This window comes from Bombina bombina, chromosome 7, assembly GCF_027579735.1.
Source record: "Bombina bombina isolate aBomBom1 chromosome 7, aBomBom1.pri, whole genome shotgun sequence".
Taxonomy (NCBI): domain Eukaryota; kingdom Metazoa; phylum Chordata; class Amphibia; order Anura; family Bombinatoridae; genus Bombina; species Bombina bombina.
This window is the reverse complement of record NC_069505.1, coordinates 307,888,567-307,904,521: the sequence shown is the minus strand read 5'-3', so window position 1 is coordinate 307,904,521 and position 15,955 is coordinate 307,888,567. Positions and strand designations below refer to the sequence as shown.

Genomic DNA, 15,955 nt, shown 5'->3' with positions numbered 1-15,955 from the left:
GAGTCAGTGTGTCTCATTCCCCCACAACAACAGAAGCATCTTGGTTTAAGATTCTATTTATTTCCATGTTCTAGACATTGACATTTTTGCAGTGCAAATTTTTTTTTACCTCTTATTATACAAAGAGAGAAAAAGTAGGACGAAGCAGGTTTTCAATGCCCACATGAGTCTGTCAGGTGTTTTAAGCTCGGGGATAAGGGTTGGCAGCTGCTTCTGTTACAAACAATAGTGTTCACTTATTCATCTTCTTTGTGAGGATACAGTCTCTGTAGCCCTCCCATACAGGAGGAAAACTGTTACAAGCCTTGTACAAATTGTAAGGGCACAATCGCCTCGAAGCGCCCACTGCACAAGGTGAGGGAGTGCTGGACAAACAAGAATTTAGCACAGGAATAAAGCATAGGATTTAAAGGGACAGTAAACTGTTAATTTCCTTAGGACTCTCCATTTGTGATCTTGGTTCAGTTTTTACCATTCCGTCTGACAGTAACAATAGCCGGTTGCCTGTCTCAGCCCCACGCTGTGTCTCCTGCTAAAGATTGTTTCACTACTAGCAGAAAGATGAGACGCTAATGCTCGGGCAGCGCAGGCGGTCATCCACAGAGTAGGTGCTAGGGAGAGAGCTTACAAGACAAGAAAGCTGATCAGTGTCACAGAACTTCATTGTAAGGTGGAGTCACAGACATAAAATAGGAGATTGATCCTGCCCCATCTCTCCATCATCTGGTTCAGGAATACGAGGCAACAAAGCTGAACGTGTCAAGCCCCAAAACCTCTGCGGTGAAAGATCTTTCCGTACTGCTGAGAACTTCCAACCCATGTGACTCCCACAGACCCTGCATTGTGCAATTGTCCAAGCAAACCTGTAGGGGGGGAAATATATGAATGAGGCATTATGAGAAATACATGGAAACTAGAAAACATTCAGAAGGGACAGAAAACTCAGACAGAAGATTATATAGAAGATGGCCAGTTCCTAAAATCAACCTTTTGTTAATTTTGTGAGAAATATGGGAAAGCAGCTGGTTTGAAATGAGGGGAAAAAAAATACAACCAAACCCATCTGTAAAATGATTGGAGTTAGGTTATGAAATTGTCCTCTCCAGTAGGAGATCTTTACAGAAGGTAAAATAGAAGTAATCCATTACATAATTAGATAGTATACACTCCTATTTTGTATCCTTTCATTTGTTCCCAATGATCCATTTTACCTGCTGAAGTGTATTAAAAATGTTTACAAATACCTCCTTTATCTTTAATATTGTCATTTGAAATAGATGATTTTGTCTGTGTGTGCTTAAGTATAGGCTATAGAAAAGCAGAAGAAATTACACTCCCAGTGTGTGTTAGGAGAGATAAGTGATCAAATGTTAATTTTCAACGGTTCTCTCTAAGTATTGGGCTTTGGTATACAGAGATAATGTAAAGAAGCAAATAGGTGTGTACAAAAGTTATAAAATATGCAGATCTTATTTCCCTACAAGAACAACCCATTTTAATGGGATGCAGTTTCAAAGAATAAAAACTATTATTTCATATACAAAAATAAACCAAAAGTAATTTCTCGTACATTTAAAACAATAACTATTACCTTTCTGATTACAGTATGGTTCTGATGGTACTATGTATATGCTGTATTATGACATGTAAACCTTAACTAAATGACACAAGACGTTTCCATTTGGTCCCTTCCAATTTTACAGTTGCAAATAGAGAAATATTCCGAAATCCAAAACTATTCCAAAATCCAAACCTTTCCGGTCCCAAGCAGTTTAGATAAATGGTTTTACACCTGTATAGAACAACCTAGATTACATGCACAGAATGTAAAACTGCACAAGACGTAGATGAACACTGCTTTCATATTGGAAATTTGTCAGAACTCCACAGTAAACAATAAAAGTTATAGCATACATTTGTCTGATATTAAGCATGTTACTCAAATGAGTTGGCTGGTAAGGACATTCTTAAAGGAAACAGAAGAGCCGTGAGCCCTAAACTTAAAGAGATATTAAACCCAATTTTCTTTCATGGTTCAGATTGAGCAATTTTAAGCAACTTTTTAATTTACTCCTATTATCATTTTTTCTTCATTCTCTTGGTATCTTTATTTGAAAAGCAGGAATGTAAGCATAGGAGCCGGCCCATTTTTGGTTCAGAACCTGGGTAGCACTTGCTGATTGGATGCTACATTTCTGCTTTTTCGAATAAAGATAGCAATAGAAAGAAGAAAAATAGATAATATGAGTAAATTAGAAGTTGCTTAAAATAGCACGCTCTGTCGGAATCATGAACGATAAAAAATTGGGTTTAATACCCCTTTAATTATGCATAGTAAAATCATTTAAAAAAAAATTTTTTTGTGTAGTGGTACTTTATTTTGTCTGCTTTTCTACTGTTTCAACAGAGGCTGGAAAAGCAACCTGCAAAATTCTAAAACACGATCACTGTAACATACCAGACAGGGATTACTTGATTAGTGCAATAGTTTATTTATAACTGAGCGTAACTGGCCACAGCAGATAAGATAATCATACTAACTCAGTACTGGCTTTTAAACGGTTGTGTTGTTAACACAATGATTAGTTTTAAGTGCTTTCAAAACCATTTGTTGTTTATACTGATGTTTTGTAATGCAGTGTTTAGTTGCCAATATATACTTTGCATATATAAAAATAATTTCCAAAGTTCTCCCCAGGACCTTTTGTAATGGGTTCACCATTAACATTTTAGCTATATGAAGCTAAAATTAGTTAATAATATTTTTATATCTCAAATTACCGTTAAATTATGCAATTATTTAGTGCTTTGGATAGCAGAAAAGTGTATAATACTAGAAAGTACTACACTGATACTTTATAATGCCACCTGGCTGGCAATTTTTTCTGTGGAGAACACTGCATCCCTTTAAGTGAAGTGGTGGATAGGTCCTCCCTACAGTGTTAATACAGCCTCTCTTTACATAGAGATGCTCAGGTGATATTTTCCTGTCAGCTGTTTACAGTTATATTGCATCAGTTTCAAGTGATTTAGCTTATGAGTATTATGCCCCTTTAAAAGCAAACATAGGTAGGCTCAGAAGCAATGCACTACTGTGAACTAGCTGCTTGTCATTGTCTCACTCAATGTGCTCAGTTACACCTCAAAAGAGCATTGCTCTCCTTTAACAAAGGATACCAAGAGCATAAAGCAAATTTGATAATAAAAGTAAATGTGAAAATTGTATGCTCTATCTGAAACCCAAAAGTTTTCTTTAATGATTATCTCCATTTAAGATTTATTTCTCAACTCTGTATATAACATGTTGCTGTGAAGTAGGGAATGTTATTTCTGCAGACACAAATTAACAGTTTTGAGAACTACAAAACCAATATGTGTTAATATAGAAAAAATGCCCAAAATAATCTGACAGAAACCTCTGGGAGAGTATGACATTGTGAAGGGATTAATTAACCCCTTAATGACCGGACCATTTTTCAATTTTCTTACCCTTAATGACAATGGCTATTTTTACATTTCTGCAGTGTTTGTATTTAGCTGTAATTTCCCTCTTACTCATTTACTGTACCCACACATATTATATACCGTTTTTCTCGCCACTAAATGGACTTTCTAAAGATACCATTATTTTCATCATGTCTTATAATTTACTAAAAAAAATAAATAATAAAATATGAGGAAAAAATGGAAAAAACCACACTTTTTCTAACTTTGACCCCCAAAATCTGTTACACATCTACAATCACCAAAAAACACCCATGCTAAATAGTTTCTAAATTTTGTCCTGAGTTTAGAAATACCCAATGTTTACACGTTCTTTGCTTTTTTTGCAAGTTATGGGGCAATAAATACAAGTAGCACTTCGCTATTTCCAAACCACTTTTTTTCAAAATTAGCGCTAGTTACATTGGAACCCTGATATCTGTCAGGAATACCTGAATATCCCTTGACATTTATATATTTTTTTTTTAGAAGACAACCCAAAGTATTGATCTAGGCCCATTTTGGTATATTTTATGCCACCATTTCACCGCCAAATGCGAGCAAATAAAAAAAAAAAACTTAACATTTTTCACAATTTTAGGTTTCTCACTGAAATTATTTACAAACAGCTTGTGCAATTATGGCAGAAATTGTTGTAAAAGCTTCTCTGGGATCCCCTTTGTTCAGAAATAGCAGACTTATATGGCTTTGGCGTTGCTTTTTGGTAATTAGAAGGCCGCTAAATGCTGCTGCGCACCACACGTTAATTATGCCCAGCAGTGAAGGGGTTAAATTAGGTAGCTTGTAGGGAGCTTGCAGGGTTAATTTTAGAGATCAGCCTCCCACCTGACACATCCCACCCCCTGATCCCTCCCAAACAGCTCTCTTCCCTCCCCCACCCCACAATTGTTCCCGCCATCTTAAGTACTGGCAGAAAGTCTGCCAGTACTAAATAAAAGGTTTTTTTTTTTTTTAAATAAAAATAATAAAGTATTTTAGCTGTGATGGACCCCTGCCTTAGCCCCAACCTCCCTGATCCCCCCTCCAGCTCTCTAACCCTCTCCCCTACCTAATTACCACCATCTTGGGTACTGTCTGCCAGTACCCAGTTTGGCCCCAAAACCCCCCCAAAAAGTATTTTTATTTTATTTTTACTTAAAAAACTATTTCTGTAGTGTAGCAGCACCCCACAATACCCCCACCCCCTCCCAGATCCTTTTATATTTTTTTTTTTTTACAAAATCCCTTTTTTTCCCCCTTTCGGCCCTCATTCATTGGTGTCAGTGTGGCTAATGGGTGCACGTGCACTCTCACGTGCACACACACACATCGTGCACGCGCACCCTCACACCCGGCACCATCACTACCGGTGCAGAGAGGGCCACAGAGTGGCTCTCTCTGCATCGGGGGCTTGTAAAGTGGTATTGCAGGATGCCTCCATATCGAGGCATCACTGCAATACCCTCAGAGCTGCTGGAAGCATTTGTGATCGCTTCCAGCACTCTGTTAGACAACTGACGTACCAGGTACGTCCATTGTCATTAACTGCTTGTTAATGCATGACGTACCTGGTACGTCAGTTGTCATTAAGGGGTTAAGGAATTTACCAAAAAAAGTAAACATTATAGCCATGAATATACAGCATATTGCTATATAATTAAAAACAAATTTATATTTCAGAATGAATAACATTTAGATCATAGTGTATCTTAAATAGAAACTATCTTTACACAGATTTTTCCTCAAAAAGCATTTTATTTAAAAAAAAAAATCCTATTAAATAAAATAAATCTGATGTGTTTTTTTTTTTAAATCATTGATTTTTATCCACCCTGTTTTGTTATATGCGGATTTGTATTTTGTAAAAGAGATAATGAGGAGGCTGGAGTCACTTATGTATGTGCAACCTGTACTCACCCTGGAAACCAGCTGTTCTCTGTGGAAGAACGCCCAACTAAGCTCAAGTTAAAGGCTTTGTAGACAGTCAGTGTCTCGTGTACATATCCATGTGGATTCACATATGCAGCCATTGGACCACAGAGGGAAAGGCTACAAACAGACATTAAAGAGGAACATGAGTAGGCAGCTCACTAATTTCTCTAATGAAATAAGCCTGAACATACCCACCTATATACTAACTACTACTTGTCTTGCATCTCCCCAAAAATAAACACACCAACAATCCCTATGCTCTTGCACATCTCCCATAGAACTGTATTAAACCATCATGTTATGTTTCCTCAACCACATAATCCTGCTAGTTTACTCTGTCCCAAGTAACCATAAGCCCAGGTCACTTATTTCTGTACTTACATGAATATGCTACGCATTTCACACTACTCTTATCTCCTCACCTCATATAGCCAATAGGCCACATATACAACACAGTGCTATTACCCACTCTTCTTTACACACCTATCTCTTACCTATTTATCCTAGCATCAAAATTAAACTAGGTTTAAATTAACAAAATTAAAATCATCATTAATTACTTGTTCCCACAAAAATCATTACTTTTTAAATGTGGAAAAAAAATCAATAAACTATTGGGACACTATAATATCTGGGTACTCTAAATATATATGCCATCCTACTAGACCACTCTCTAACATCTTGTTACCTTAACATTAAAGGGATAGGAAAGTCCCAATTAAACTTGCATAATTTAGATAGAGCATGTAATACGCACATATCCTACACTAGTAGGAGCTAGCTGCTGATTGATGCCTGCACACATTTGTCTCTTGTGATTGGCTAACTAGATCTGTTCATTCTAGCGGCCAGGAGTGCAATGCTGTTCCTTCAGCAAAGGATAACAAGAGAATTAAGCAAATTTTATAACAGAAGTAAATTGGAAAGATGTTTAAAACTGTATTGTAATATCCAAATCATGCAAGAAAATTGAGGTTTTCTGTCTCTTTAAATGCAACCCTGTGATCATTCTTTACCAATATAATGCCACTTGCCCACCAATAAACTAACCCACTCACCTGAAAATCTCATTCTTCGTTGTGATCTCTGTGTCATGACAGTGCTTGCAGCAGAGAGACGTGCACTGCGTGGAAACAAACAGATGCATAACATTTAACAGGTGGTTCTAGGTGGTTAGAATGGCTAACAGTTGTTTGAGAGGGACTCACTTTGCTCATGATATCCAGCTCACAACGCAGCCGCTGTATGGCGTTTCCAATCTGCAGAAGCTGGATGCGCAGAGCATCATCAATAGGCAGACAGGCAGCTACTCGGTATGAGAAATCTGACAGTGGGAGAAAAGGGAATTGGAAGGGAGAATGATAGCTGTACAACTGGAGTTTTAATACGATTTGGAATAGGCAGAGATATTGAGGAAAGACAGGAAAGGAAAAAGTAGAGAAAGCTCATAAAGGGAGCAATGGGGGGTGAGCAAAAGTTAATATCTAATTAGGCATTAATCAGGTATATCTTAATTTAAAGGGACAGTATACACCTTTGTCATTAGGTTAAGTTGCAAATAGCCTCCTGTACCTTTTCTATATCATGTAACAGAAATGGTAAAAAAAAAATATTTTAAAATGAATAGTTTCTGGCCACTTTAAAATGGCTGATCAGCTCCGCCCACTGGTGACATCACTATCATGTCTGCATATGATGTCCAATCACAAAAGGCTCACTAGTTTGATCCAACAAACTGTCAATGCTATTTAGCAGAGTGCATAGATGCAGCCCAGATGGTGATGTCATCAGTGGGCGGAGCTTGGCAACTATTTCAAAGTCGCCAGAAACAATACTCATTTTAAAATAACTTTTTTACTGTTCGTGCTGCATAATATAGAAAGGGTTCAGGCGGCTATTTTGCAGCTTAATCTAAGATGTAAACTGTCCCTTTAATTGATCAATTTTATAACAAGTAAATATAAACATAAAGATATCTAAGGAAACAATGCACTAAAGAAAAAACATTAAACATCATATGGGAGTAGGCAATTATGGCACTGGAATAGCCAATTACAGTAGAATAACGCAAGGTGACAAAGTATAGCCATATCGTTTTGATAATCAGCCATTCAAGAACGTATTAAATAAACCAAGATATACAATTCGAGGAGGGTGCAGAAGCTTGAGTAAGATATTCAGAGAAATGTAAAATACGTACAAGAAGAATGTTTTTATTCCTAATTGGATAGCATGAGTTTACTTCTGTGCCTGCAAGACACCACGTAGCAGCAATAACATTCTACACAAAACTTATTTCACCCCTTTGATATAATCACATATATACATATATATATATATATATATATATAATGTTAAGACGAAATAACAGAAATAAATGGGTAGTGAAGGTATCATTAGAGATTGCATTTGGTATTAATATAAGTGTATTAGTAAGAGTCAGGCTATGTAATTAAACAATAGAAAAGCTGAATGCATTTTGTGGAAAGATAAACCTAGGTATATGCTCCTTTCTAAGCCGTTGAACTTCCTCTTATCTCAGTGCATTTTGACAGTTTTTCACAGTAAGTTCATGTGTCATATAGATAACATTGTGCTCATTAACGTGGAGTTATTTAAGAGTCAGCACTGATTGGCTAAAGTGCATGTCTGTCAAAAGAACTGACATACGGGGGCAGTCTGCAAAAGCTTAGAAACAAGGTGATCACGGAGGTAAAAATATATTAATATAACTGTTTTGGTTATGTAAAACTGGGGAATAAAAATTCTGAAGTAGATCGTCCCTTTGAATGTCCATTTTTTTTAAAATATACCCTGCTTTGCAACTAAATTTTAAAGGCCTCCAAAGGCTATATGCAGTACAAATATTGCCCAGAATGAAATGGCACCACAAATGCATATCTCCATGTGTTACTGGGAGCCAAGGAGGGTGTTAAAACACTTCTCTGTGTGTATCTTCGATGTAGCCATTGAGGTGAAAGCTCTGCTTTGTGCTTTTTAACTGGTAACCATAAGGGTTTAAAAACACTGCTCCCTGTGCGCTACTGGAAATCATGGGAAGTCAAATCACTGCTGTGTGTTACTAACAGACAAAGGGTCAAAATCACTGATTTGTCTATTACTGGCTGACAAAAGGATAGCATCATCAGTTGAAAAATATGAAGTAAATAATATATTTAGTGGTGTAAAGGGTGGCACTTCAAGTACAGCCTTAGGGAGGGCCATTGTATGACCCCACCCATGCCCTGTCACAGACTGGCCACTATTTGTGTAGATGATAGCTGGCAGCCATAGTCACATGTTACAGGGAACTGGCAAACTGAAGCCAATTTTGACGAGACTAGCCATGGTTATATTGTTAGTATAAAGTACCTTGTTTTGCAGTTCTTATCTGTTAAAGTCAATTAGGGACATATGTAGCAAGATTAGCCTACAATGTGTTATTTTATAGTTCTGAGAATGAGAAAAGCCACAATTTTCTGAGCTAAATTACATGAAAAGGGGGCAAAATAAAATATAATGCAAATTTGTTTTACCACACAACTAATTTTATATTAAACTATCAAGAGGTTTACTGTCATTTTAATAAATCACTGAATCAGACTTTCGTTTCCTGTAACCAATTAAGCCTTAATAGCTAGGGCAGATAAGAAAATTCAATTTTAGCCTTATCCATCTAAATGGTCTCATAACTGCTCTCTGAAGAGGTTTAGAAGTTTTACATTGTAGGGCAAAACAAAGTGACCATAAAAGTGCAAAAAAATAATATAATAATACTGTGTAACTTGGTGTAATATGTCAATATTAATTTCCTTGTTTTTGCTGTGTAGATTATATATTTATATCAGGAACCTGATGTGCTTTAGAGGGAGCTTCCTCCAAAGCTTATTATCACTATAACCTTCTAACCTGGGAAATAGGGGTAGGAGGAATCATAATAGATTAACCCCTTAACGACATGCGTCGTATAGGGTACGTCGCACACAACCTGGTCTTTAAAGACCAGCGACGTACCCTGTACGACGTTGGGGTTGAAAGCGGCTGGAAGCGATCCTGATCGCTTCCAGCCGCTTTCCGGTTATTGCAGTGATGCCTCGATATCGAGGCATCACTGCAATAACATTTTACCCCATCCGATGCAGAGAGAGCCACGCTGTGGCCCTCTCTGCACCGGACATCGATGGCCCGCAATCGTTGGTGGGTGGGAGCCGACGTGGGAGGCGGGTGGGCGGCCATCGGTGCATTACGTAATGCAGCGGTGGGCGGGCTCGCGTGCGTGCACGTGGGGGGCGGGCTCGCGTGCGTGCACGTGGGGGGCGGGCTCGCGTGCGTGCACGTGGGGGGCGGGCTCGCGTGCGTGCACGTGGGGGGCGGGCTCGCGTGCGTGCACGTGGGGGGCGGGCGGGTGGGAACCATTACACTATGGAACAGATTTTGTATATTTAGAGGGAGAGAGGGGGGTATATAAAACTTTATATATATATAATCTAAGTGATCTGGGAGGGGGTGGGGGCTTAGTATTGGGGGGGAAGCTACACTACAGAAAAGTGGGGGGGGGAAATAAAAAATATATCTTTTTTTTGTAAACTGGGTACTGGCAGACAGCTGCCAGTACCCAAGATGGCTCCCAAAAATGTAGAGGGGGAGGGTTAGAGAGCTATTTGGGGGGATCAGGGAGGTTTGGGGCTAAGGGGGATCCTACACAGCAGCATATGTAAATATGCTAAAAAAAAATAATAATAAAAAAAAAAGATACCTTTTATTTTAGTACTGGCAGACTTTCTGCCAGTACTTAAGATGGCGGGGACAATTGTGGGGTGGGGGAGGGAAGAGAGCTGTTTGGGAGGGATCAGGGGGTCTGATGTGTCAGGTGGGAGGCTGATCTCTACACTAAAGCCAACATTAACCCTGCAAGTTCCCTACAAGATCCCTAATTAACCCCTTCACTGCTAGACATAATACACGTGTGATGTGCAGCGGCATTTAGCAGCCTTCTAATTACCAAAAAGCATCACCAAAACCAAATATGTCTGCTATTTCTGAACAAAGGGGGTCACAGAGAAGCATTTACAACCATTTTTGCCATAATTGCACAAGCTGTTTGTAAATAATTTCAGTGAGAAACCTAAAATTGCGAAAAAAATTACGTTTTTTAAAATTTGATCGCATTTGGCGGTGAAATGGTGGCATTAAATATACCAAAATGGGCCTAGATCAATACTTTGGGTTGTCTACTACACTACACTAAAACTAAAATTAACTCTACAAGCTCCCTAATTAACCCCTTGACTGCTGGGCATAAAACACGTGTGTTGCGCAGTGGCATTTAGCAGCCTTCTAATTACCAAAAAGCAACACCAAAGCCATATAAGTCTGCTATTTCTGAACAAAGGGGATCCAAGAGAAGCATTTACAACCATTTATGCCATAATTGCACAAGTTGTTTGTAAATAATTTCTGTGAGAAACCTAGTTTGTGAAAAAAAAAATTGAAAAATTGAACAATTTTTTTTATTTGATCGCATTTGGCGGTGAAATGGTGGCATGAAATATACCAAAATGGGCCTAGATCAATACTTTGGAATGACTTCTAAAAAAAATATATACATGTTAAGGGATATTCAGGTATTCCTGACAGATATCAGGGTTCCAATGTAACTAGCGCTCATTTTGAAAAAAAAGTGGTTTGGAAATAGCAAAGTGCTACTTGTATTTATTGCCCTATAACTTGCAAAAAAAAGCAAAGAACATGTTAACATTGGGTATTTCTAAACTCAGGACAAAATTTAGAAACTATTTAGCATGGGTGTTTTTTGGTGGTTGTAGATGTGTAACAGATTTTGGGGGTCAAAGTTAGAAAAAGGTGTGTTGTTTTCCATTTTTTCCTCATATTTTATAATTTTTTTAATAATAAATTATAAGATATGATGAAAATAATAGTATCGTTAGAAAGTCCATTTAGTGGCGAGAAAAACAGTATATAATATGTGTGAGTACAGTAAATGAGTAAGAGGAAAATTACAGTTAAACACAAACACCGCAGAAATGTAAAAATAGCCTTGGTCTTTAAGGGAAAGAAATTGAAAAATGGCCTTGGTCCTTAAGGGGTTAAACTAAAGATAATACAGCATATGCAAAATCATATTCAAGAGCGTACAGTATGCTTGGTTGAATTAAGTTAGAACTCATATGGAGTTCATATGAGAAGGGCTATCAATAGAGGAAGCAGGAAAAATTGCAGTGCCCATGTAGGACTGAGGTTGAAAGGAAAAGTTAGAGAATACTGAACAATAATTAGGGGAAGAGATGCAGCAAGTTGAAGAGCTTATAAGCAAAGTGACACTCTCACCAAGAAACAATGCTAAAAGAACATAAAAAAGGGATTATAAATATGAACCTATCTGCCAGCCCACAGTTTAATGCTATCTTAAAGGGACATTAAACACTTTGAGATGGTAATTGTGACGGATTACTGGTTCTTCCGACTGAGTAGCTCCGCCAGTCGCCCTCCCAAATCCTGGAACCCGCCGCTATGTAGTGGAGAACAAGTGATAATAGTGATTGCCACCCAAATAACTAGACATACTAGCATTCAGGTGAAACAAGAAAAACATTTTATTGGGACAAATACACAACATTTATACAAAAACTCATCTTGATAAGAAACTGGACATTCCCACAATTTTCCCGTGCCTCCATAGACCCCCATGTCCCATTGTGTCCTAGCGGCCCCAGGTTGGCGATTCTGGGGTGATCCTTGGAGAGCAGCCGCCCGCCCAAGGTGTAGTTGGAAAGCTTCTACAGTCCCAAAAAGCGACATGATCCATGGCTGGGGGCCGAAGCTACGTCCGACCAAACAGACACCCGAAATGGGCGGCCAAGTGGGGTCCAGGACCCCCCTTTACCAAGGTGGCTCCCCTCCGGTAATCACCCCATCTCGAGCCCTACCCAGGTGCTAGCCATCCCCTAAGAGCAGAGCCCTAGGACAAATAGCCGAGAGACGGTCCACGGAGAAGGCTCCAAAAATCCAAGGTTTCCTATGGAGCATACCTCCGGCAATTGGCCCACATCTTGCCCTCTCCCAGGGGTGTCAAACACCAAAAGGGCAGAGCTCTGGGGCAAGGGGCTTTCAAGGCGGCCAAAGTTAAAGAGCGTAATGCAGGTCCGGGCAGCTGGTCGGTAGTTCCAGAGGGCCGGCTGCAGAGGCAGTAGGTGGTTCCAGATCCAGCTCTTTCAAGACACGTTCCAGTGGGACAAAACAAGCAACAGGGGGCTCCTAGAGATCGCGGTTGCTCTGAGGAGCCCAAAACCGCTGAGAAACAACAGGAGTGAGGTAGTAGGGGGTAGGGGTTTAACCCTTAAAGCCCGGTACCCGTGACAACTCCCCCCTTCCAGTTCGGCAGACCCAGCTAGATCCACACAGGTCTAATTGGGGCTGTCCGAGGGGCATTCTACATCAGTTGGCCGGGAAAGTCCATCAACATTCCCATTGTTTTTTCCCGGCCTGTACTGAACGTTAAAGTTGAAGGGCTGCAGGGCTAAACTCCACTGTAACAGGCGTCCATTGTCTCCCGATACTCGGTTCAGCCACACCAAGGGGTTATGGTCAGTGAGGACAGTGAAAGGCCTTCCATATAGGTACTGTTGCAGCTTCTTGAAAGCCCATACCAGGGCAAGGCATTCCTTTTCCACGCCGCGTAGCCTACCTCTCTGGGTAACAGCTTCCTACTGATGTAGGCTACGGGGTGGTCTTGTCCTCCTTCGTCCACTTGGCTTAGGACTGCTCCCAACCCGAACATGGAGGCATCTGTGTGAACACAAAAAACGTTTGTTGGGGTTAGGGGCGGCCAAGACGGGGCAGTGACCAAGGCTGATTTGAGGCTTTGGAAGGCAGCTTGGCACTCTGGGGACCACAGGACCTGTCGGGGGAGTTTCTTACGGGTTAGGTCGGTCAGGGGTTTTGCGAGGGTACTATAATTGGGAACGAACCTCCAATAATAGCCGGCTGTTCCTAAGAAGGCTAGGACTTGGGTCTTGGTTCGAGGAGTGGGCGCCACTTTTCCACTGCCGCGACCTTGGCCGGCTCTGGTCGCTGCTTTCCGCAGCCCAGATATTGGACTTCCGACTGCCCTATGGTGCACTTGTCTGGTTTCAGGGTTAAGCCAGCGGCTCTAAGGCTATCTTGAACGACGCCTAGGTGGATTAAGTGGTCCTCCCAGGTGTCGCTATAGATGGCAATGTCATCTAGGTAGGCACAGGCAAAGTCCTGGAGGCCATCATAGAGGCGGTCAACCATACGCTGGAAGGTAGCTGGGGCATTCTTCATCCCAAACGGCATGATCTTAAACTGGTAGAGGCCGAAGGGGGTGATGAAGGTGGATTTGGGGACCGATTCAGGGGCTAAGGGGATTTGCCAATACCCCTTACAGAGGTCAAGGGTAGTCAGGAAGTGTCCATAGATGATCCTGTTTAACAGGTTATCGACCCGGGGCATAGGGTAGGCATCGGTGGTGGTTCTGTTATTGAGTTTACGGTAGTTAATGCAGAACCGGGTGGTGCCATCTTTCTTGGGGACCAGCACCACCGGGGATGCCCAGGGATTGCTGGATGGTTCAACAACACTGAGGTCCAACATTCCCAGGAGATCCCGGTGCATACCGTCTCTGACAGCTTCAGGTACTCGGTATGCTGCCTCTCCCGGGGTTTCCACTCGGTGGATGGCCACTGTGTTATACCCAGCGACATTGGAAAACATCTCTCGGCGGGCCTCTAGTAACTGCCGGACTTGCTGTCTCTGGCCCACCTCTAACCTTTCGTTGAGGGTTATGTCTCCGACCCCCTGGGGAATCTCGTTTGGGCCGGGGAGCTCTGGCATGGAATTTTAGGACATACTCCACAACGGAGGGTCCTCCCTCCTGTTCTGATCCCTTCCAGTGGGCTCTCAACAAGTCTAGGGGTCCCCTGATCTTCCGGCCATACAACTCAAAGGGGGAAAACCCGGTAGATTCCTGGGGCACCTCCCTGTAGGCAAATAGGAGGTATGGCAGGTTCCTGTCCCAGTCTTTGTGAGTGGCCGAGAATGTACGAAGCAACTGCTTCAGGGTCCCGTTGAATCTTTCACAAAGCCCATTGGTCAGGGGGCGATATGGGGCACTGAACAGGGGTTGGATCCCAAAAAGTTCCCACAACTTTTGGGTGACCTCGGCGGTGAACCGAGTCCCCCGATCCGAGACCATTTCTAGGGGGAAGCCCACCCTGGTGAATATCTGCAAAAGTGCATTGGCCACTGTCTCTGCTTGGATATTCGTCAGGGGTACTGCCTCCGGATACCTAGTGGCATAGTCCACCACCGTATGTACTTCTTTCCGGAGGGACTGGGGCAAGATAAGGGCACTACTAAAGGGTTTGTCAATAATGCGGAGGGGGTTTAGGGGGGCTTTGGTATGGTCCCTGGTCTTCCCTACTTTCTGGCATACCATCCACATTCTGCAATATACCTTAATCTCTTTTGTGATTCTTGGCCAGAAAAAGATTTTGGTAAGGCGGTGGTGGGTTCGGGAGCTGTCCAAATGACCAGCCAGGGGGATGCCATGCCCTATGCACAACAGGTTGGACCGATACCTTTTCAGTACTACCAGCATTCGCTTGGGCACTGCCCTTTCTTCCTCTGGGAGACCAGGTACAGCAAGCCATTCTCCCATTGGAAGCGCTCTTCCCCTGGGCAAAGTTGGAGGAGGAGGCCCAGGATAACTGATGGGGAAGGGGAGCAGGACGTTGGGGAAGTTCAGGGATGTGGGTGGAAGGTCTTACCTGGGTCTCAAGCTGCGGTGTGTTGGCTTGGCGTTGGGCTTGCCCGTGGGTGGTTACTGGCTAGGAGTTGAAACGAGGAGGCTGAGGTTGTTTCCCAGGAGGCCAGATGGGGCTGAACCAGGGTAATGGTGGACCCCAGTGTCTCTTAATCCTTGGGCCACCTTCCCATTGACCCAAACAGGTCTGGTAGTGGTGCTGACGGTTATAAGAGGCCACCAAGTTATCTTCCTGTAGGGTTCCAACCTCCTCTTCAGCCCATTCTGGTAGGCCACTGGGGCCAGGGCATACACAGTAAGCCAGGAGGTGGGCTGGGGGTGTCTTTGCTGGGCGGCTGGTTGATGTCAGTTCTGAGTCGGGCATTCCCACCTCAAAATGTCCAGTTTGCCCACAGGCAAAGCATCCTCGGGAGTCCTTGACTCTTGCCAGAGGGATAAAGGCCAGCCGAACCGAGGGCCTGTTGGTAGCCACCGGGGGCTTGATAGCGGTGAGAGCAGGGTGGAGGGTTGGCTGGGGGTCAGAGGGAACCGGGCGGTGAGCGTCTGCATACTGGTCCGCCAGAACAGCCGCCTGGTCTGCTGTGGTGGGCCTTCGATCTTGGACCCATTCCTTGACCTTGACTGGAACATGATTGTAAAAATGCTCCAGGAGGAAAAGCTGTGCCATTTCGGCTCCAGTGGTGGCTTGACAGCCAGCTAGCCAGGAGGCCATCGACCTAGTGAACTGGTGGGTCC

At 42.2% G+C, this 15,955-nt stretch overlaps 1 protein-coding gene across 2 annotated transcripts in view; it reads right to left on the bottom strand.

The window, feature by feature from the left end:
* Nucleotides 1-40: 40 nt before the first annotated feature.
* Nucleotides 41-15,955, bottom strand: part of CRBN (cereblon) — a 28,483-nt gene continuing 12,568 nt past the window's right edge. For both annotated transcript variants that reach the window (XM_053720924.1, XM_053720925.1), the window contains exons 8-11: nt 6,624-6,739; nt 6,474-6,538; nt 5,401-5,532; nt 41-863 (exon numbers count right to left, since the gene is read on the bottom strand). In XM_053720924.1, coding sequence (XP_053576899.1) covers nt 677-863; nt 5,401-5,532; nt 6,474-6,538; nt 6,624-6,739 — 500 coding nt within the window. In that variant the 3' untranslated portion in view covers nt 41-676. The remainder of the gene's footprint in view (nt 864-5,400; nt 5,533-6,473; nt 6,539-6,623; nt 6,740-15,955) is intronic.